Source organism: Phacochoerus africanus, chromosome 15, assembly GCF_016906955.1.
Source record: "Phacochoerus africanus isolate WHEZ1 chromosome 15, ROS_Pafr_v1, whole genome shotgun sequence".
Classification (NCBI taxonomy): Eukaryota; Metazoa; Chordata; class Mammalia; order Artiodactyla; family Suidae; genus Phacochoerus; species Phacochoerus africanus.
This window is the reverse complement of record NC_062558.1, coordinates 100,505,518-100,526,432: the sequence shown is the minus strand read 5'-3', so window position 1 is coordinate 100,526,432 and position 20,915 is coordinate 100,505,518. Positions and strand designations below refer to the sequence as shown.

The window sequence follows — 20,915 nt, the reverse complement described above, 5'->3', positions numbered from 1 at the left end:
AGCTTTGCCTGATTCTAGAATTCATTTAGCATGTCCTTAGCAGGGTGATGAACTCCACATGGCTTTGCCCGAGACTTTCCCTGTATTAGCATTTAAAGTCCTATATCCTAAAAACCTCCTTAACGTCAGAAAAACTGGATAGGTTGGTGACCCTGATCCTTAGAGTAAGGCAAGTGAGCTTCTTAATCAGTTGACCCAGTTTTACTCAGTGGGTGAAGTAAATCCATTACCATCTTGAATTTCTTAGCTCATTTTCCTTACCCAGTGGGTATGATTATCCTAGTGGGCCATAAAATCTAAAGTTCAATAACTCTACCTTTTAGCTCTGTTAAGGCTTGTTCCCATGAGCATCCCAAGCAATGACTCAGATTGAGGATAATCCCAGGGACTCTGTGGAGAGTCTCTTCCAAGACCGTTGAACACATGGCCTGTGTTTTTTTGTAAGTATTATCCTGGCCTTATAATCATTGTGCTGTTCTCCAAGTTTTATCTTCCTCTCTAAATAATCAGTCTAGTACTCTCAAACTAGCTTCCTATCAATTTTTGGGGGGAATTTTTTTTTTAATGCTTGTAGACACACAAATATGGACCAAAAGGCATGGATGTAAAACATGAACCACTTATGGTATTAGATTCCATTCTGATTATCAATTAATCCAAACACAGTTTTTAAACATTCATGCATTCCTGTCATTTCATCCTCACCCTTTAATGTCTTAAGATTTTTTCACTTCATGGTCTTACCTCTTTTACCCAGATTTTAAAATTTAACTGGTATTAAATTATTATTTCAAAGAGGAATATAAAAGTATAGGATTTGAATCAGATCCAGGTCTCAGTTTTGAGGATCTGATTTTTTTCTTCTTCTTTTTTTTTCTGGCCATGCTCCTCACATGCAGGAGTTCCAGGCAGGGATCAAACCCTAGACACAGCAGTGAACCTGAGCCATAGCAGTGACAATGCCAAATTTTTAACTGCTAGGCTGCCAGCGAGCTCCTTGGGTAACTTTTTGCCACTTGTGAGGTGCATGAACTGAGGCAAGTTTCTCTCTTTAAGCTTTACCATTTGCTCACCTATAAATAATAAATAAAAAGTGACTATTCTACTTTATTTATTCATTACTTTTTTTCCTTCTTTTTTCAGCCTCACCCTCGGCAATGGAAGTTCCCAGGCCAGGCATTGAATCCCAGAAGCAGCTGTCACCTATGCCACAGCTACAGCAACCTGGGATCCTTAACCCACTGCGCCACAGTGTAGCTCCATAATGGTTATTTTAGATGATCCGGTGTTTTGAGGAACTTAGGTTAAGGATGTACAAAGAAGCATATTGGCTGACACGCAGTACACATTCAGCAAACTGTAGCTATTATCCTCACTATAGTATCACCCCCTTGTAACAAGGGTAGCATTCACTGAATTCAACAATCGGGCTGCAGAATTTTAGCCTTGAAGGACGCTGCCTAAGGCAGAGAGGCACAAACTGCCTTCCCGGGGAGGGTGGTAAAAGGAACTGTCTTTTTGCTTCATAGTCTCACCGCCATCTGAAGGAAGTGATGCTTCTTATATCTGGGGGCAGTGTCCAATGTCGTCTCACCCCCCTCCCCCTTGCAGTCTGTGTTCAAGAGGCGCTGGCTTTCAGATACGGTCCCTGGGGACCTCTTGTGCCATGTCTCTCACTCTAGAAAGGGGAAGAGGTAAAAGAAAAAGGGAAGTCACCGCAATGCAAAACCTGTTACCAGATGCTCTATTTTGTCCCGATTACCAGCCCTGTCTGGGTGGGCTGCAGAGAAGTTTCGCAGAAAGATTTTCAGGCGCCACCGCAGGTGTTTGCGCAGACGTGGGGAGGAGGGTGAGCTCACCCTAAAACTGAAAGACAGATGGTAAGGGGTAGGGGGTTGGGCTTGCGCGTCAGCGCTTTGGCTAATATATGGAATAGCTGCCAGAGGGTTTGCACCCAGGGTAGGGATGTAGGGGTGGAGTGAAGGGCGGAAGTAAGGCTCCCGCAGAAGTCAACTTTTTTTTGCCGGGGGAACAGAGCATTTCTTTGCATGTTCATGAAGACTCCCGGATTTGCCAGAGTTGCAACTGGAGCCCTAGAATACGGTAGGTGACAACCGCTTGCCTCAATTCCATCCCTAAGACTCAGCAGCAAAACCCAGGCAGCTCACCCCAGCGTACAGGACACTCGACCTAACTCCAACGGAATTCCCCACTGCTACTGAAATCCGGAAACGCGCCCCCTCCAGGCCATCGGCCGCGGGTGGCGCATGCTCGGTGCGAGGGGGCGGGCCGCGGCTGCCGCCGGAAGCGTTCTTTCCCAGATGGCTTTTGCTTCCTGTGTGCGGCTCTCTGGTTCCTGCGGCCGCTGTTTCTACCCTGGGGGTGAGTAGCGGGTTTTTGCGGGATTTCGTGGGACAGGCAAAGGGTCTGGCTGAGCACCTTTGGGACCAGCTCGGATCTAAGAAGCCCAGCTGGAAAGGTCACCTCGTCTTCTTCCCATGCCCCACCTTAGTGCCGCCTGCCAGCTTCCTGCAGCCTTTGGTATCCAGCAGATTAACCTCCAAGGGCGTCCCGGGCCTCGCTTTGGCTTCCGGCCCAGCCTAGGCCCTCAGGTCTCCGTTAGCACTGCCCCTAAGAGTTACTTAGGACATTTCCAGGGACTCTCTGGAGGCAGTCGGGACCCTGCGTGGGCATGAGGTCGTCCCGGACGACCTCAGAACCGTGGTCCTGGGCAAAGGAGGTCAGAATGAGCCGAGTGTGATTGTCTGCAGGAACTGCTACTACCTAGTACAAAAGTGGAGATGTTACTTCAAGCCTGAACACGCTTTCGCAGAGGATGGTGGTGTTAACTAATAACCTGTCCTGTATGTGAAGGTTGGCAGGCTTTCATTGTCATAGGCTGAGTTTATAGGGCCTTGGTATCTGGGAAACTGGGATTTCTGGGCTTAAGAAAAACTTTGTAAAACACTGCTGTGAATTAGAGAAATGCTATAGTATACTCTACTCTCGGTTCTTAAACTGTCACTAAACTATTCATTGACGGGATGGTACGATTTTTAAGATTTTTACCCTGAAATGGAGAATTTTTTAAAGTGAAACTGTTTGGTATCATATTTACCTAACAAATAACTCTGAATTAGTGTTTTGCCATATTTCTTAGTTGTACATGACACCGTCCATGTTTATGTGCAACTTGTGTATTTGTTGATCTATATGTTTATACAAAATTGGGATATAGTCTCTATTGTTTTATGCACATGCAGCTTCTATTATTTTATTTTGCTGTAGGTATTATTACTGTAACGGCCCTACATTGTAAGCATACCATGTTTTATGAATGATAGATAAGTGTACAGTGAAGTTTATGCAGTTACAACCTCCAAGTAGTTTCAGTTTCATTTAAGGATTTTGAAGTCATTTTAAAAGAAGGATGACTATTTTGGAAGTGGCTATAGGTCCAGAGTATTGTATTGAAGTTAATAGTTAATGTAGGAAAGTATATGGTCAACAGACGTTTTGCGTCTTAATTTTTTTTTTTTATGGGTTTAAAAAATCGTTTTCTTGATGGCCTGAATGTACCCATAGGAGCACTAGTTCATGTAGTTCAGTTAACATCCAGTAGATGGCAGTTTTATCACTACTAACTCAAATGAAAACTTTTTATTCCTGTATCACTAAAGTTAGTAAACCTTTATTTTACTAATTGGTTTATTTTCATCTATGAATAATATTCCCACATAATGATACCACATATTACAACTGCATTTTCAAATTTACTGTGTTGGAATAAAGGCTGGAAAGACAGTTTTTCACTTTTTATAAGAATATTGTTAACCCATTTTTAGGAAGCCATGCTGATGGAAGAAAGCACGCTTTGATTTGTTACATAAGAGATTTTAACTGGGTGGCTTCTCTCTAGCTTCATTTTTTGGCGGGAGGGGGAGTTGTATTTCTCGTTTCTTTTTCTTTTTTTTCCTTTTTGGTCTTTCTCACTTTTTAGGGCCACACCGGCGGCATATGGAGGTTCCCAGGCTAGGGGTCCAGTTGGAGCTGTAGCCGCCAGCCTATGCTAGGGCCACAGCTACGCCGAATTTGAGCTGTGTCTGTGACCTACACCACAGCTCACCGCAGCGCCAGATCCTCAGCCCATTGAGTGAGGCCAGGGATCAAACCTACGTCCTCATGGATGCCAGTCAGGTTCGTTAACTGCTGAGCCACGACGGGGAACTCCTCTAGTTTCATTTTTAAAAACCAAACTATGCATTCCTTGAGTAAAGTAATTGTGTCTTAGCCATTATTGTACACCCAGTATATAGGAGGCATTATGTATACATGCTCCATGCTCAATAAGTGCTTTATTTTGTGAATTGAATCATTTCAGCCCAAAATTTCTTCATCCAAAATGGAGGCTTTCAGTTATTTGTTAAGTTTAAATTAAATAATATATTATTATGAAGTGAATGGCTCCTAGTACTGCAGAAATTTGGAGTTCTTGACTTTTGGAAAATATTCAAAAGTCTGGCAGCAGTTCTGTTGGCATGATTGAAGAGAATCTTTAACTGAATGGTAGTAGTGAAAATAGAAATAATTTTAGAGGTGGAACAACCATAGATGTTAATCTATGAAATACCTAATTTTCTCTTGTTCCTGAGCAATCCGTACAAATTCTGATTTATTCCTTTTCACATGAGTGCAAAATGTACATTCTTTCTTTTTTTCCCCATATCACGTAGCGCTTAGCTTAGTCCTGTGCAGTGAGAGTATAACGGCATTATTTGAAGCTGAGATTCTATCTCCCAAAATGTGATGGTTACATCATCCCAAGCTTATTCTCCTGAGTGTCATGGCCTTTGACAGGTATGTGCGTACCTCCTGTAAGCTAGGCTGTGGGTCATGTAGCAGCGCAAATGGACATGTTTCCTCATTTTTTTTCCTTTTATCTTGGGTGAGAGCTGTATTCTTGTAGTTAAACATTTTGAAGATTGTTTTTTCATATTTAGCTAGGTTGTTGGAAACATTAAGATGGCTCCCAAAATTTAATGTCACCTGTTAATTGAGAAAATAGCATGCATAAATTTCAGCCTTTAAAAGTAAGTGTGAGGGAAAAGTGAGTCTGTTCACAGTTTGAATTTAACTCAAAAATTACCTGGTATATCATCACATTAGTAAAATATTTCATTGTTGGACTGCCTCTTTTCAGTTGGATTAGTGTTGTAGTCATTATTTTCCTGGATTCTCAGAAATAGTTATTTAATAGCTCTTTAAAAGAGTAAATGCTTTAAAATGTTTGCTGCATTTTTCAAATAGAATTACTCTCTACTTAAATTATATGAGCTTTTAGACAAGTTCGTTAAAAATTCTAATAAATAAATCTGTTTGAAATGTGTTTAACTTTTAAAAATCCATTTCTCCTTAAATACTTTTTAAGGTAGGTAATGTTGAATTTAACTAAAGCTGGTTTTTCTTGCTTAGTTTAATGCTACCTATCAGTCTCCCAGTTTTAATGAATCTAAGTATTACCTAGTAACATTTCTTTTTCTTTTTTTTTAAGGTCAGCAATCAAGATGGTACATGCTGAAGCCTTTTCTCGTCCCTTGAGTCGGAATGAAGTTGTTGGTTTAATTTTCCGTTTGACAATATTTGGTGCAGTAACATACTTTACAATCAAATGGATGGTAGATGCAATTGATCCAACCAGAAAGCAAAAAGTAGAAGCTCAGAAACAGGTATGATTAAAATGTCTGAGGATCACTTTTTTTGCAGCTAGCAAATATTTTTCCATGAAACTAAGGATATAGTAGAATTACTAATTAGTGAGAAATTTTATAAGACCCACTTAGAATGTGTTTTTATATAATATTTTTGATTTTATTATTCCTAAAAAATAACTTGTTTCTCAAATCCTATAACTATGTATGCAACTTAGAAGAAGAATGAAGAATAATGATATTATAGTATTTTTTTATGCATATCCTAATCAGAATATTTTTGCCAGCTTATAAATGAAAGAATCTAGGTAAAATTTTTCAACAGACAAAACAAAAATTTTAACTTGAGTAATGGTATACATTTTGCTTTGTGTGACATTTGAAATATTTGTTTTATAAATAAGTTCATGTGTATCATATTTTCGATGCCACATGTTAGTGATATTTAACATATGATAGCTTTCTCTGTCTGACTTATTTCACTTAGTATGATAATCTGTCCATGTTTCTGTAAATGGCATTATTTCATTCTTTTTTAAGGCTGAGTAGTATTTCATTTTGTATGCATACCGCATCTTTATCCATTCCTCTGTCATTGGTCACTTAGCTTGCTTTCATGTCTTGGCTAATGTAAATAGTGTTACTATGAACTTTGGAGTGCATGTATCTTTTTGAATTAGAGTCTTCTCCAGAGGTATGCCTAGAAGTAAAGATTGCTGGATCATATAGTAATTCCATTTTTAGTTTTTTAAGTAACCTCCATACTGTTCTATATAGTGCTTGCATCAATTTACATTCCCACCAGCAGTGTAGGAGGGTTCCCTTTTCTCCACAATGCTCCATCATTTGTTATCTGCAGACTTTTTCATAGTGACCATTCTGACGGTATGAGGTAGTACTCATTGTGGTTTTGATTTGCACTTTTCTAATAATTAGTGGTGATGTATCTTTTCATGTGTTTATTCGCCATCTGTATGTATTCTTCAGAGAAATATTTATGTAGATCTTCTGCCTACTTTTCAAGTGGATTTTTTGTTGTTGTTGTTGTTATTGAGTTGTATGAACTGTTTGTATATTTTGGAAATTAAGCCCTTGTCAGTTCCACTGTTTACAAATACTTTCTCTCAATCTCTAGGTTATCTTTTCCTGTTGTTGATGGTTTCCTTTGCTATGCAAAACCTTGTAAATTTGATTAGGTCCCATTTGCAGTTTTTGCTTTTATTTCTGTTACCTTGTAAATTTGCTTAGGTCCCATTTGCTGTTTTTGCTTTTATTTCTGTTCTCCTAGAAATGGCTTAAAGACTTAAACAAGACATGACAGCATAATACTTCTAGAAGAGAACATAGGCAAAACATTCTCTGACATAAATCACAGCAAGCTGAATTCAGCTCTGTTTAAAAAAGATAATAGGAGTTCCCATTGTGGCTCAGCAGTTAACAAACCCACCTTGTATCCATGAGGATGTGGGTTCAATCCCAGGCCTCTGTCTGGGTTTAAGGATCTTGTTTTGCTGTAAGCTGTGGTGTAGGTCCCAGGCATGGCTTGGATCCCTCATTGCTGTGGTGTAGGCTGACGGCTGCAGCTCAGGTTCAACCCCTAGCCTGGAAACGTCCATATTCTGCATATGTGGCCCTAAAAAGCCTGACAAAAAGAAGAAGATAATATGTTATGATCATTTTGATTTATCCCAGGAATTAGAGGCTGGCTTCATTTGAGGGGAAAAAATGTATATAATATTCTCTATTAACAGATAAGAGGACAAAACTATGATCATAGTCAGTACAAAGGCCTTTGTTAAAATTAACATTTATTTATTTTTTTTTCCTTTTTAGGGCCACACCTATGGCATATGGAAATTCCCAGGCTAGGAGTCGAATCAGAGCTTCAGCTGCAGGCCTGTGCCACACCCACAGCAATGCCAGATCTGAGCCACGTCTTTGACCCACAACACAGCTCATGGCAATGCTCTTCTTTAACCCCCTGAACAATGCCAGGAATCGAACCTGGATCCTCATGGATACTAGTAGGGTTCATTACCACTGAACCACAATGGGAACTCCTCGAATATTTCTTCTTGATTTTTAGAAAAGCTTTTAGTAAAATAGGAATAGAAGATAATTGCTTTGACGTGATAGAATGATTTACTATGGGAAACATACTTCATAGTAAAAAATTGAAAGCATTTTCTTTATGATTAGGAGCAAGTAAAGGAAGCCTATTGTTATCAATTCTGTATAGCATTTTACTGATTATTAACTAATGCATAAATCAAAAAAAGATGAGGTAGAAAAAAAAAGTAACTAAACAATCATTCATAGGTAGTATCTACATAGAAAGCCAAAGAAAATCTACAGGTGAACTATCAGGATTAATAAGAGCTTAAGGGCTGCTGGATATAAAATCAGTATTCAAATGTCAGCTGTATTTCTGGATATCCAACACAGTTGGAAAATGCAATTTTTATTTTTTTTCTTCGTTGTATTTTCTTTCTAAAACTCAAATTGAGGAATGAAAATTTCTGAATATGCAAGATACTCCTGAAAAATAAGACGTGTGTTTTGGGGGAGGAAGGATTTGCTTTGATTTATATCAAAACTTACGATAAAGTGATAGTTATTAAAGCAGTTTTCTATTGACGAAGGGATGGCTTGGCAAATTTAGTAGAATAGAGTCCAGAAACAATCCTTTGCATAATATGGAGTCTTGATATATGACATAACTGATTTTGCCTTGTAGATTATTGGAGAAAGGATGGGCTTTTCATAAATGATATTTAAATAGTTGGTTCTGTATGAGAGTGAATAAAATTTGATTTGACTTGATTCCATACACAGTAATCTCTTCCAAGGATTAAAGACCTTAGTTTATTCATATAATAAATATTCATTGAGCACCTACTCCGTGGTTCTTTATACCTCATCTGTATGTTCTAAGGATATCTTTTTTATCTATCCAGTTTTAATTAAAGCACCTTAAAAAAAAACAATGGCCAGAGGTGTAGGAATAAAACCAAGGTAAGTTATTTGTACCAGTCTCTCCCACCCCAACATTTTGTAAACCTTGAAGTTTACAAAATATTGCAGACTCTAATAGTGGTTTACTCTGACAGTTATTTTCAACTGGAAGGCCTACATTCTGAAACACCAGACTTTGGGGAAGTTAGTGGGGTGTTAAATATAATTTTTAAAAGCCCTTGGAGTTCCCGTTGTGGCTAAGTGGTTAACGAATCCGACTAGGAACCATGAGGTTGTGGGTTCGATCCCTGACCTTGCTCAGTGGGTTAAGGATCTGGCTTTGCCATGAGCTGTGGTGTAGGTTTCAGACACAGGTTGGATCCTGAGTTGCTGTGGCTGCGGCGTAGGCCATCAGCTACAGCTCCGATTAGATTCCTAGCCTGGAAACCTCCATATGCTGCAGGAGTGGCCCTAAGAAAAGCCAAAAAAAAAAAAAAAAAGCCCCTTTTTATATCCTCTCCCACTATCTGGAAAATTACTTGTGTCTGTAAAGTCACCAAAACCAAGAGAAAAGAAGGTTGCAAAAGAAAATTGTTCGTAAATGTTGTGTTATAAAACGATCCAGGAAGAAAGGAGGTCATGAGGAATGTGATGGAAGAAAGCAGTCAGTAATTTTATTGAGATCATTAAACTTGAAGAGAGCAATTTCCAACGAAGAAAACAAAGTCTTTAGGTAATTTTGAACTGGCATTAAATTTAACTTAAGCCGTTAATAGTTTCATAATACTGACTTGTCAGTTATTGCATATTTTTGATGCTACTGTAAATAGTATATTTAAACTGTTTTACTGGAGCTGAATCTTAGAAGACGAGAAGCTGAAGTAAATAAGGAAATTGAGATAGGAAATCAGTAAGGAATAAGCAGTTAGTGTTGCCTGAGTGGACAAGGGAAGGGATGAGGAAAGAAAATCAAAAAGAAAGAAACTTAAAAAAAAGTGCTATATAGTCTTTTATACACAAACATAGCAGAAGAACATCATAGTAGAAAGCCATCTTATCCAGCAACTTTTGGGATACACACAGTAAAGTCAGAGGAAAGATGTTAGGACACTAACACTAAAAGAGAAGATGATTGTCTCCACATGTCTAGAAAGGGGTTTAATGCAAGTTTGTGGAGGGGTTCCCATCGTGGCTCAGTGGAAACAAATCTGACTAGTATCCATGAGGATGCAGGTTCGATCTCTGGCCTCTCTCAGTGGGTTAATGATCGGCATTGCCATAAACTGTGGTCACAAAGGCGGCTCAGATCTGGCGTTGCTGTGGCTGTGGTGTAGGCCTGCGGCTATAGCTTGCATTGAAGCCCTAGCCTGGGAAGCCCCATATGCCATGGGTGTGGCCCTAAAAAGACCAAAAAAAAAAAAAATTTAATTCAACTTTGTGATCCTTACAAACCTGATATATAAAAATGATTCTTCAAATTATTTGCTATTTCCTATTTAAATGTATTTTTAAAAGCTTTATTGGTGATTTCCTCTGTCTACACTTAAATTGGAGTACTTTAGCTCTGACCTCAGTGAAAGATTTTTGATTGACGTTTAAATAGTTCATTTTTCACTCTTTTTAGGCCATCTCTAACTTTCTGAAATTATTCTTTTCTTCCAGAAGAACAACCAATTTTGTGAATCTTTTAGAACCTAAATGAAATGTTTCTTTTCTGCTGCACCTTTACTGCATTTCCTCCTTTCTTATTCTATGAAAGATACTAGTTTACAATTTCCTACCCCACTTCTTAACTTTTTAAATAATACTTCACATGGAGAAAAAACATGAAAAAATTTTAAAAAATTCTGTGAAACAGTTAAAAAGATGAGTATAATGTAAAAACTTTCCCTCCTACCTCTTACTCCTCTCAACCCCAGTCCATTTGCCCTCCACAGAGTGGAAGAGGTCCACTTCAAAAACCAAACAAACATTGGTGTCTAGAAAATGTAATTATTATTAAGCTGTAAACAATAAAATAATGCATGACTATAAGCCATCTTTCAAGTAGTCTAATCATAATTTTGTTTTTCTAGGTAAAACATTTTAGAATAGGGACTCAGTTAAAGGTAAAACATTTTAGAAATAGGGACTCAGTTAAAGGACTCAGTTAAAATTGGATATTTTATTCTTGGAAAACAGTTTGGTATTGGCAATATGTGTTTGGGGGTGCTTTCTTTTCTTTTGCTTGTTAACCATGTTCTGTTCTCCCAAATGAGAAATGTTAGTGTTTCAGCAGAACATGAGTTTCAGAATTGGAAACATCAGAGTTTGACCTCTGGTAATGCTAATTCCTACCTGTGTAATCTTGCCAATTCTTTTAATTTCTCTGACCCTTGAGCTCTTCATGTGAAAAATGAGAATAATAGCTACTTCTCATGTTTCAAGGGTTGATTGTAAAATGAACTCAGTATAGTTCCCAGGTATGTGGTAGGTGCTCAATAAATGTTCATTTTTTTTCTCTTTTCTATCAATGTTATTAATGCAACCTGAAGACATTGTTAAATGGAACTGCTATTATGGGGAACAAATTCTAGGTAAACTCAAGAATAGCATTTCTATCTCTGTAAACAACATAGTTGATAATTTTCATTTAGGAAATTCCAGATTTAAATAAAGGTAGCAAGAAGCATTTGTCGCCTAGAGTAAAATTTTAAGGGCAGATAGCTAATTGGGGGAAAAAAGCATGTTTTCTCAAATATTGGCATTTTGGATTAGATAATGGGGGTGGGGGGGCAGGCTATCCTGTGCTTTCTTAATTGTTTAGCAGCATCCCTGTCTCTGCTGGCTAGATACTATTAGCACCCTCTCCCCTCACTCAAGTTGTGACAACTGAAAGTATTTTCGTATGTTGGCAAATGTTCCTAGGGAGCAAAATCACCCCTGGTTGAGAACCACTGTTTTAGTGCATGGCCTAAAATGAACATGTGTGGTATGGCTTCGCATTTATAGAAGCACAATGAAAAAGAAGAGTAAATTAATGCTATTTTAGGTACAAAAAATAAGAAACCTTTCATAGCTGACATTTAAAGTCTGTGAAAGAGAGGATATTTGTAGAAAAGAGATAAAGGAATCTGGAAAAGCTTCTTTATCCATTGATTGGGTAATTTTACAGAGGTGGCTAAATAGGAGAAATGATGTGGTTCATAGAACTGTTTTTAAAAAACGCCATATTACTAGGATATGATCAACATATTCTAATTTTTAACCAGTTTATAACTATAATGCTGTGTAATGTGAATTTTTAAGAGTTGCAAAACTTTTGGCAAACAGCAAGACTATATATAATCAGAAGTATTTAGGAAAATATAACAACAAAAATTTAGGTAAATGTGATTTACCAGAGTACCTTATTTCTAAAAATGTTCACTTACTAGAAATTTGAATGTGTCATCTATAGATTTTAAGGACTCTTTGGTGGTCACAGACTCCTGTCGTATAATTGGGGAAACCAAGCTAATATGTGTGATGGTTAGAGTGTAGGCTCTATAGTTGGGACTGCCAGGATTTGCATGTTGCCTCCTCCATTTGCTAACTTTTAACCTAAGACAAATACTTAGCCTGAGCTAAGCTTCATTTCTTTTTCTGTGTTGGGAAAAAATTGTACCTATCTCATAGGATCACTCTGAGGATTCAATGAGTTAATCCATCTGTAGTATTTTGTCATAATATTTGGCACACTCAGTAAATTTTTATCATTTTTATTTTAATTGAAAGCTTTGTTACATTGCTAGAGCTTATAGGTTTAAGACCAGTTTTTACCCAGCTCTAAAAATATATGCAAGTATACTTCTAATTCAAAATTATTTTTGTTATCTCTGGTTGCTTAGCCTCAAGAATTGACTCTAAAAAAGGATAGAGTCTCAGAGCAATTTGAAATTAGATAGGTATGAACACCTGTTGTTAGATACATGGATAATTTGAAGGAAGTTAAGCACTTGTTTTCAGATAGTCTGTTAATTTAAGGGAGAACACTCTTAATTGTCCATTTCTTGATAGCTTTAATTCCTCTGTCTTTCATCTTGAGGTTTCTTCTGCCCCATGATAACCCTACTGGGGAAAGAAAAATCAAGTTGGACCTTAGAGTCTCATTGGAGCACTGCAGGGCCCTATATATATCTCTTTAATCATGTACCCTATTTTTTCATTTCCCAAGAGCTGGTTTAAATTGCCCTGGTTTCTGTGGAGTAGACCTTCAAATCTTTTCTTTACCTAAGGACATAGAGGGGGAAGGATAAAATCAAGCTGTGTAGATAATCCCTGGAAAATTCTTCTGTCTGTTCATTGCTCTTTAGACTTCACAGATATATGTTTTGCAGTGCCAGTGTCTGAATATCAAACTGAAGGAGACTGTTTATTTTTTTCTTTCTAGGCAGAAAAATTAATGAAGCAAATTGGTGTGAAAAATGTGAAGCTTTCAGAGTATGAAATGAGTATTGCTGCTCATCTAGTAGATCCTCTTAATATGCATGTATGTATCTTTAATCTTATTAAATTTTTTTTGGTCCAGCATTTTGTGTCACGGGTCCTAAAGATTACGACCGGGTTTGATGATTCTCTAAGAGGAACCACAGGATTCAGTGTAGTCATAAATCATGGATGTAATTTATTACAACAAAAGGATGTAAGGCAAAATCAGCAACAAAAGAGGGGCCCAGGGTAAAGTCAGGAGAAAATCAGGCATAGGTTCCAAGAGTCTTCTCCCAATGAAGTCACACAGAGTGCACTTAATTCTTCCAGCAACAGGTTGTGAGAACACATCAGATGCTTTCCACCAAAGAAACTCATTAGAGACTTAGGGCTCAGGGTTTTGGGTCTGATCACATAGACTCCGTCTTCCTAACGTGTTATCAGAATTCTAGACTCCCATAAGGAAAACAGCTATCCACCATTAACCATATTGTTAGCACAAAAAGTTTAGGCACAGTGAGCTGCTCTTAGAAAAATGGCAGGACCTCTCCCAAAATCTAAGTTCCTGTACTCCAGCCAAGAGACCTTTCAGACAGGGCTTTCTAAGGATAATACTCTCAGGCCTGCTATGTTAATTTTTTGTATACTTTTGTTTAGTTAAAGCTGTACTTCTATATATTCACCTTTGTGGCATATAAAACTACTACTTTGTCATGTGGATATTTGATTTGGAGTTCAAATCTAGATTTTTTTTTTTTTTTTTATGAGAAGTTATGACGGACAACACAAGATTCTGAATTCCAGTTTTCCATTTATGGCCTTGGCAAATTATTTCCTCTTTGAGTTTCAGTTCCCTCGTGTGTTATCAGGGATGGTGGGATGATGTAATAATACCTTCTCTGCCATCTTCTAAAGGATTATTTGAGCATCAGATTACCATAATTTATAAATGCTAAAATCTGTGTGAATATTTTGTGACCATAGGTATAAATAAATAGAATGAAATATAATATCCTTGTCTCCAAATCTATGTCTGTTAGTATCTATGTACACAGAGACATACATGCCCTTAGAGAATTAATCCTCCACTCAAAATGAATTCAATTCTTTGTTATGGCTGCAGTGGAAGTAAAGGATGATTTTTTTCAGATCTGGCTGTGATTTTTTTTCCCTTTTTCTTTTTTAATGTGGAAAATAAAATAAATAAATCTATTGTATATACTCATTGTGATCAGTCCCACACCCAGCCTTTTATTCTGCCAGATTCAAGCTAGGTTGTTTTTGTTTGTTTGTTTTTTAGGTCTTTTCTCAATTAGTTTATTCCACCATCACCCTCCCAAAATTTTTGAATCAGAAGGCTTTAAAATTTAGAAGCTGTTTTGTCTATTTTGAAAACATAACCCCTATTTACTCCCCCCCGTTTATTTATTTTTTTGTTTATCATTTTGCCATTTCTTGGGCCGCTCCCGCTGCATATGGAGGTTCCCAGGCTAGGGGTCCAATCAGAGCTGTAGCCACCAGCCTATGTCAGAGCCACAGCAACGCGGGATCCGAGCCACATCACGGCAATGCCAGATCGTTAACCCACTGAGCAAGGCCAGGGATCGAACCCACAACCTCATGGTTCCTAGTCGGATTCGTTAACCACTGTGCCACGACAGGAATTCCCCATTTACTTTTTATAAAGACAAAATACCTAAGTTTTAACAGAATTTACTTTTATTAATAAAATTCAGAGGTCCAGTTTCATGGGTATAGGCCTTATTTCTAAATTAATTCCTGTTATGTTTAACAACTTCATGTCTGAATTAGACACACTCCTAGTGAGGTCCTCTCCATCAGCTGGTGCTGAATTATCTCTCTTAGCTGGTTCTCAAGTCTTCTTGGCAGAGTATTTGCTCTTCTTAGGGGAATGAATTCAGCTTACTAAATCCCTACGGAGTTTTGAGTGCCAAACCTGGAGCTTTTTCTTTCTTTTTTTTTAAATAGGTAGTTGACTATTAAATTCCTTTTTGCAGTTTTAGTGGTTTAATAATGTCAATATTGCTCAAAAGGACTTTCAGTAATATATCATTGTAAACTTTTATTATTTATGCATCATTATCAGAGTAAAGCTTGCCATATGGAGAGGGGTTTTGTTTTGTTTTGTTTACTTCAGTAGATATACTTTAGTTGTAAAAATTCATGCCAACCTTACCTTTTACCAGGTTACTTGGAGTGATATAGCAGGTTTAGATGATGTCATTACGGATCTGAAAGACACAGTCATCTTACCCATCAAAAAGAAGCATTTGTTTGAAAATTCCAGGCTTCTGCAGCCTCCAAAAGGTTTGGTAAAAGTTTATATTTGCTAAAGCATTAAAAATCTGGAAAACATTGAAACTTTCTACCATTATAGTACTGGTGTTTTTAAAGTTGGATTTTCAAGAGGTAGCTGAGAGCCAGTGAACTGTTTTATAAATAATAATTTTAAAATGATTGCCCATTCTTTAGCTTTCCAAGTTTAGATAAATCTTTGCCATAGTTACATTGTCAAAATAATCCCTTTATTTCAGATTCATTTTTCTTACCTCTAAGAGAATGGAAATTTGGGAAATCAAGGATTAAAAAAATTCAAAGTAACAATATTGGTTTTTGTTTCCAAGATAAGACTTCTTTTTTGTTGTTTCATGATTCTAGTGATTTTTTTTTTCCCTCTTGGTAATTTTATTTATTTCTAGATTGCAGTGGGGTTTTGTTTGTTTTGAAGGAAATAGTGAACTACAGATGCAATTAAATACTGCTTGTTTTTAAGGAAAGCATTGTCTTATTTCTCTTTAGTAATTACTTTGAAAGTGTTGGAACTAAAAAATCAAAAGTGTTTATAACTACATCCTTAAATGTAATACTTTTATTCTTTTTTTTTTTTCCTGTCTTTTTGCCTTTTCTAGGGCCACTCCTGTGGCATATGGAGGTTTCCAGGCTAGGGGTCCAATCTGAGCTGTAGCCGCTGGCCTACACCACAGCCACAGCAACGTGGGATCCAAGCCATGTCTGCAACCTACACCACAGGTCACGGCAAAGCCAGATCTTTAACCCACTGAGCAAGGCCAGGGATCGAACCCACAACCTCATGGTTCCTAGTCGGATATGTTAACCACTGCACCACAATGGGAACTCCACAATACTTTTATTCTTAAACATGTATAAGCCTTGTTAAAGGCAATTCAAATAGAGCTTATGTGATAATTGACAGTGAGATCTATAGAAGTGTATTGCCTCGGCTTTCAGATGCAGACACTGTAGTGTAGGTTATTTATTTCCATCTTGTAGAACTTCAGAACTAGACAGTTGTTAGTTAAGACTGAAATCAAATTATTAGATACATGCATTTCTCAGAAAAATAGGATATTTAGAAATCTCAAAATAACATGTATAAGTTGTAGCTGTTTTTAATCTTAGAAATTTTGCAGCCATATCAAAAAGTGCTTTGGAATTCCCTTCATGGCTTAGCAGTTAATAAACCTGACTAGGATTCATGAGGATGCGAGTTCTAACCCTGGCCTCACTCGGTTAAGGATCTGGCATTGCTGTGAGCTGTGGTGTAGGTCGCAGATGCTGCTTGGATCCTGAATTGCTGTGGCTGTGGCTGTGGGGTGGGCTGGCAGCTGTAGCTCCGATTCGACTCCTAGCCTGGGAACCTCCATGTGCTGCAGGTGCGGCCTTTAAAAAAAAAAAGTGCATTGATTTCTATTTCAAAGGTAATTAAAGCCAGTATCTGTACTTTTTTTTGAAGTAGATTGTTTTTGTTTCTGGTAAATAGAGAATGAAAATTATCACTGAAGGTGGCATGCTCTTTTTATTAACTAAAAGAACAATTATGTTTTTAATATATTTCTTTATGAAACAACAAACCTGCTTTTTTTCTAACAAAAAGCATTTAGTTTATTGTGATTTTTTTTTTGGTCTTTTTTTTTTTGCTATATCTTGGGCCGCTCCCACGGCACATGGAGGTTCCCAGGCTAGGGGTCGAATCGGAGCTGCAGCCGCCAGCCTATGCCAGAGCCACAGCAACGCAGGATCCGAGCTGTGTCTGCGACCTACACCACAGCTCACGGCAACGCCAGATCGTTAACCCACTGAGCAAGGGCAGGGACCGAACCCGCAACCTCATGGTTCCTAGTCGAATTCGTCAACCACTGCGCCACGACGGGAACTCCTGATTTTTTAAAAAGTGTATTTCCCCAAAGAAAATTTCAAAATGATTTATGTGAGTCCAAGTCAAAAAAGTAATATAAAAGTTGGATTATTTAGTTAAGTTCTTCACTGTCATCTTGCAGGTTGTTTATAGTGTGAACAAGAAAGAACTTTTGTGAATTTTTATGTCCCAGTTTCACAGTGTTAATGAATTTAGGAAAATTTTTTATGCTGTTAGAGAACACTTCTTTTTTCAATAGTGATATCCTCAGACCAGGTAATTGGGTGACTTTACCATTTGGACTTGGTTTAAAGCTTCAATTAGCATTGCAGATAACAAATTTTAAGGGGGTACTTTAACAGCTGTTTGTAAATCTACTCTTTACCTAAAAGCATTATCCAAAACTAAAGGTGGTTCCTATGTGTATTTAATTTTTTTTTAAGTTACATGAGAATATCCTTAGTATGCAATCTAAAGTTCTACTATTTGAGATTTTTCAGCTTTATCAAGAACAAAAGTTTGAAAAATTATTGATTTACGTTTTGACCCTCAACATAAATTGGATTTTAGTATTATAGAAGCAGAGTATAAAATCAGTTGCATACCATACTTGGTCTATTTTGAGACTGGAAGCAGGTGACTTAGGTTAGAGTCATTGCTTTATTGCCAATTCTATGTGTTCCTTAGACAGTTCTTTGCTGTCTGAGCTGAAAGTAATCACCTCCTCACAGACTACAGAAAGTTAATTTGAGAATGACTTGGCATGTAACAAATGACACGTGATGTCATACTCAGTATCATCACATAAAAATATGAAGTTGGGGAGTTCCCGTTGTGGCGCAGTGGTTAACGAATTCGACTAGGAACCATGAGGTTGTGGGTTCGGTCCCTGCCCTTGCTCAGTGGGTTAACGATCCGGCGTTGCCGTGAGCTGTGGTGTAGGTCGCAGACGCGGCTCGGATCCCGCGTTGCTGTGGCTCTGGCGTAGGCCGGTGGCTACAGCTCCGATTCAACCCCTAGCCTGGGAACCTCCATATGCTGAGGGAGCGGCCCAAGAAATAGCAACAACAACAACAACAAAAAGACAAAAAAAAATATGAAGTTGGAGTTATGGTGCCACTTATTGGTTATAAGAACATGTATAAATTACTGATGGTTGTATAAAAAAAGTAACCCTTTCGTCCCCCCAAGCATTTAAAAATTTACAAGTTAAAATTCCATTTAAATGCTATATGGCTCCTTCTATAAACTTCCATTATTTTGGCACATAACTTCATCATATTCCATGTTTTGATACATTCTTTAAAATGTAGACACCTAAGGAGTTCCCATAGTGGCGCAGCAGAAATGAATTTGACTAGGAACCATGAGGTTGAGGGTTTGATCCCTGGCCTCACTCAGCAGGTCAATGATCTGGCATTGCCGTGAGCTGTGGTGTAGGTCGCAGGTGCGGCTCGGATCTGCTGTTGCTGTGGCTCTGGTGTAGGCCAGTGGCTACGGCTCCGATTTGACCCCTAGCCTGGGAACCTCCTTATGCTGCGGGTGCAGTCCTAAAAAGACCCCCAAAAAAAGACCAAAATAAATAAATAAATAAATGTGGATACCTAAGAAAAATGTTTTGAAAAACTGATCTTACAGTATCATAAAGGCTTATATACCCTCTCCTTGAGTGCCTTATATTTAAGTAAATTTAATTTTTACACATAATTATTTTTCTACTATTTGGACAAATTTTTTTTATTAAAATTTGAAAGTCAATAAGGTAGTCCAAAAAAGAAGGAAAAATTGGTCACTGGTAAGGAATATATTTGTCACTAATGAGGATTATCTCAAATTTGGATTTGTTTCTCCCAGTTCTTTTGTGGCTGTGGTGTCAGCCGGCAGCTGTAGCTCCAGTTTGACCACTAGACTGGGAACTTCCATATGCCAAGGGTGCAGCCCTAAAAAAAACAAAACAAAACAAAGAAAAAAACAGGGAAAAAAAAGAAGGGTTTGAATTTTTAAGCCTCCACAAAGCACAAAATAATTAACACATTTTTTATTTTGTTGAAAATGGTTATAAAAGTATCAGAGTAAGCGCCAAAAACTAGTTTAAAAGTTTTAAACTGACTAAATGCCTCACATTCATTTACAGAACCACTCATTTATCATCTTTCATAATTTTTTTTTTTCTTTTTTAGAGATGCACCCTTGGCATTTGGAGGTTCCTGGGCTAGGTGCTTGAATTGGAGCTGTACCCGCTGGTCTGCACCACAGCCACAGCGATGCCAGATCTGAGCCGCATCTGTGACCTACACCACAGCTCACAGCAACACTGGATCCTTAACCCTCTGAGTGAGGCCAGGAATCGAACCTGCATCCTCATGGATACTAGTCATTAATTTCCACTGAGCCATGATGGGAACTCCACATCTTTCATAAATATTAAGTAACATAGTGGTGTTCACTAAAACAAAGAATATAGAAAACATGCCATTTTCAGATAATATTGCTAGACTCACTCATACAGTGTGAGACAACCTGAATCAGGGCACTTTATCTGTCAAGCTCCATCCTCCAGAAGATTTTGAAATCCAAAAGTTATCATTGCATGTTTAGACATTAGTAAGTAATGGCTCAATTAATAACATTAATTATGAAATAACTGGAAAAACTTAGTCCTAAGAAGTATTAAAACTAAACTATTATGAATAAAATATTCAAACTGATAAAATGAGTACTTTGAAACAAATACGACATTCTAAGAGTACCCCCTGAGTTTATAAAGTGATGTAGCTGCAAAATCAACAAAATATGAAGATTTTTGCATCATTAGTTTGTTCTAAAAACCTAAGATTCAAGTAATATGTATTAAGTTTGCTAGTAGATTTGCATTCTATTAAACTATATTATCAAAATAATAAATGTAATAATTTCACATGTTGTCCCATATCTTTTCAGCTTTATTTGAATTAGATGGTATTAGACTATTCTGAATTGTTCATGTGAGCCTTCTAAAAGTGTTAGTAGAACTGATTTAATTGAATGAACTTAACTTTTAGCACATAAATGAACATAATTAAGAATTGCAGACTGCTTGACAATATTAACATTTACTGGCAAAACTTGTGGATTTAAACTTTTAAATCAGTTTTAGAAAGCTTAGCTTAAAGTGAATAAACATGGGTTAGTTGGATTTTGAAGAATTATTAAAACCACTGGAAAAAGTGTGCTTGAGGAAAAGTTTGAACATTATTTTGAAATGTTTGGCATGAAAAAAGTTTGCTTGGTTTGTGGAATCAAGCTCAAATTTCTCATTTTTTAAAAAATGAAAATTTAGGAGGGATTTTACATTTAATATTTTCTTCCCTCATATTCTGTTTTTTAAAATTTTTATTACATAATAAAAATATTTTGGGTAACTCCAAATCCTCTCCATTTTACTCCCCAGTATGCTTCTATAAATACTGTCATTCCTTAAGTGCCATTATATGAGAAAAGTTGGAAAGTTCTGGATTAAGCAAATATTTAAAGGAGTCTGTAGATTACAGTTTTTGTCAGGCCTGTCTCTAAATGATTTATAAACAAGAGACATAATTTAATATAATACTAATTTTAGAAAAGTAATACAGAAAATGCTATCTCAT

The 20,915-nt window shown here is 37.3% G+C and overlaps 1 protein-coding gene across 3 annotated transcripts in view; it reads left to right on the top strand.

The window, feature by feature from the left end:
* Window positions 1–1,957: 1,957 nt before the first annotated feature.
* Window positions 1,958–20,915, top strand: part of ATAD1 (ATPase family AAA domain containing 1) — a 66,525-nt gene continuing 47,567 nt past the window's right edge. Inside the window, exons 1-4 of one of the 3 annotated variants that reach the window (XM_047762405.1) lie at window positions 1,958–2,103; window positions 5,552–5,726; window positions 13,075–13,173; window positions 15,320–15,440. In XM_047762405.1, the coding sequence (XP_047618361.1) occupies window positions 5,565–5,726; window positions 13,075–13,173; window positions 15,320–15,440 (382 nt within the window). In that variant the 5' untranslated portion in view covers window positions 1,958–2,103; window positions 5,552–5,564. Of the gene's footprint in view, window positions 2,104–2,283; window positions 2,383–4,752; window positions 4,858–5,551; window positions 5,727–13,074; window positions 13,174–15,319; window positions 15,441–20,915 lie in introns of those variants that run through there. The other 2 variants (XM_047762406.1, XM_047762403.1) reach the window with 2 other exon arrangements.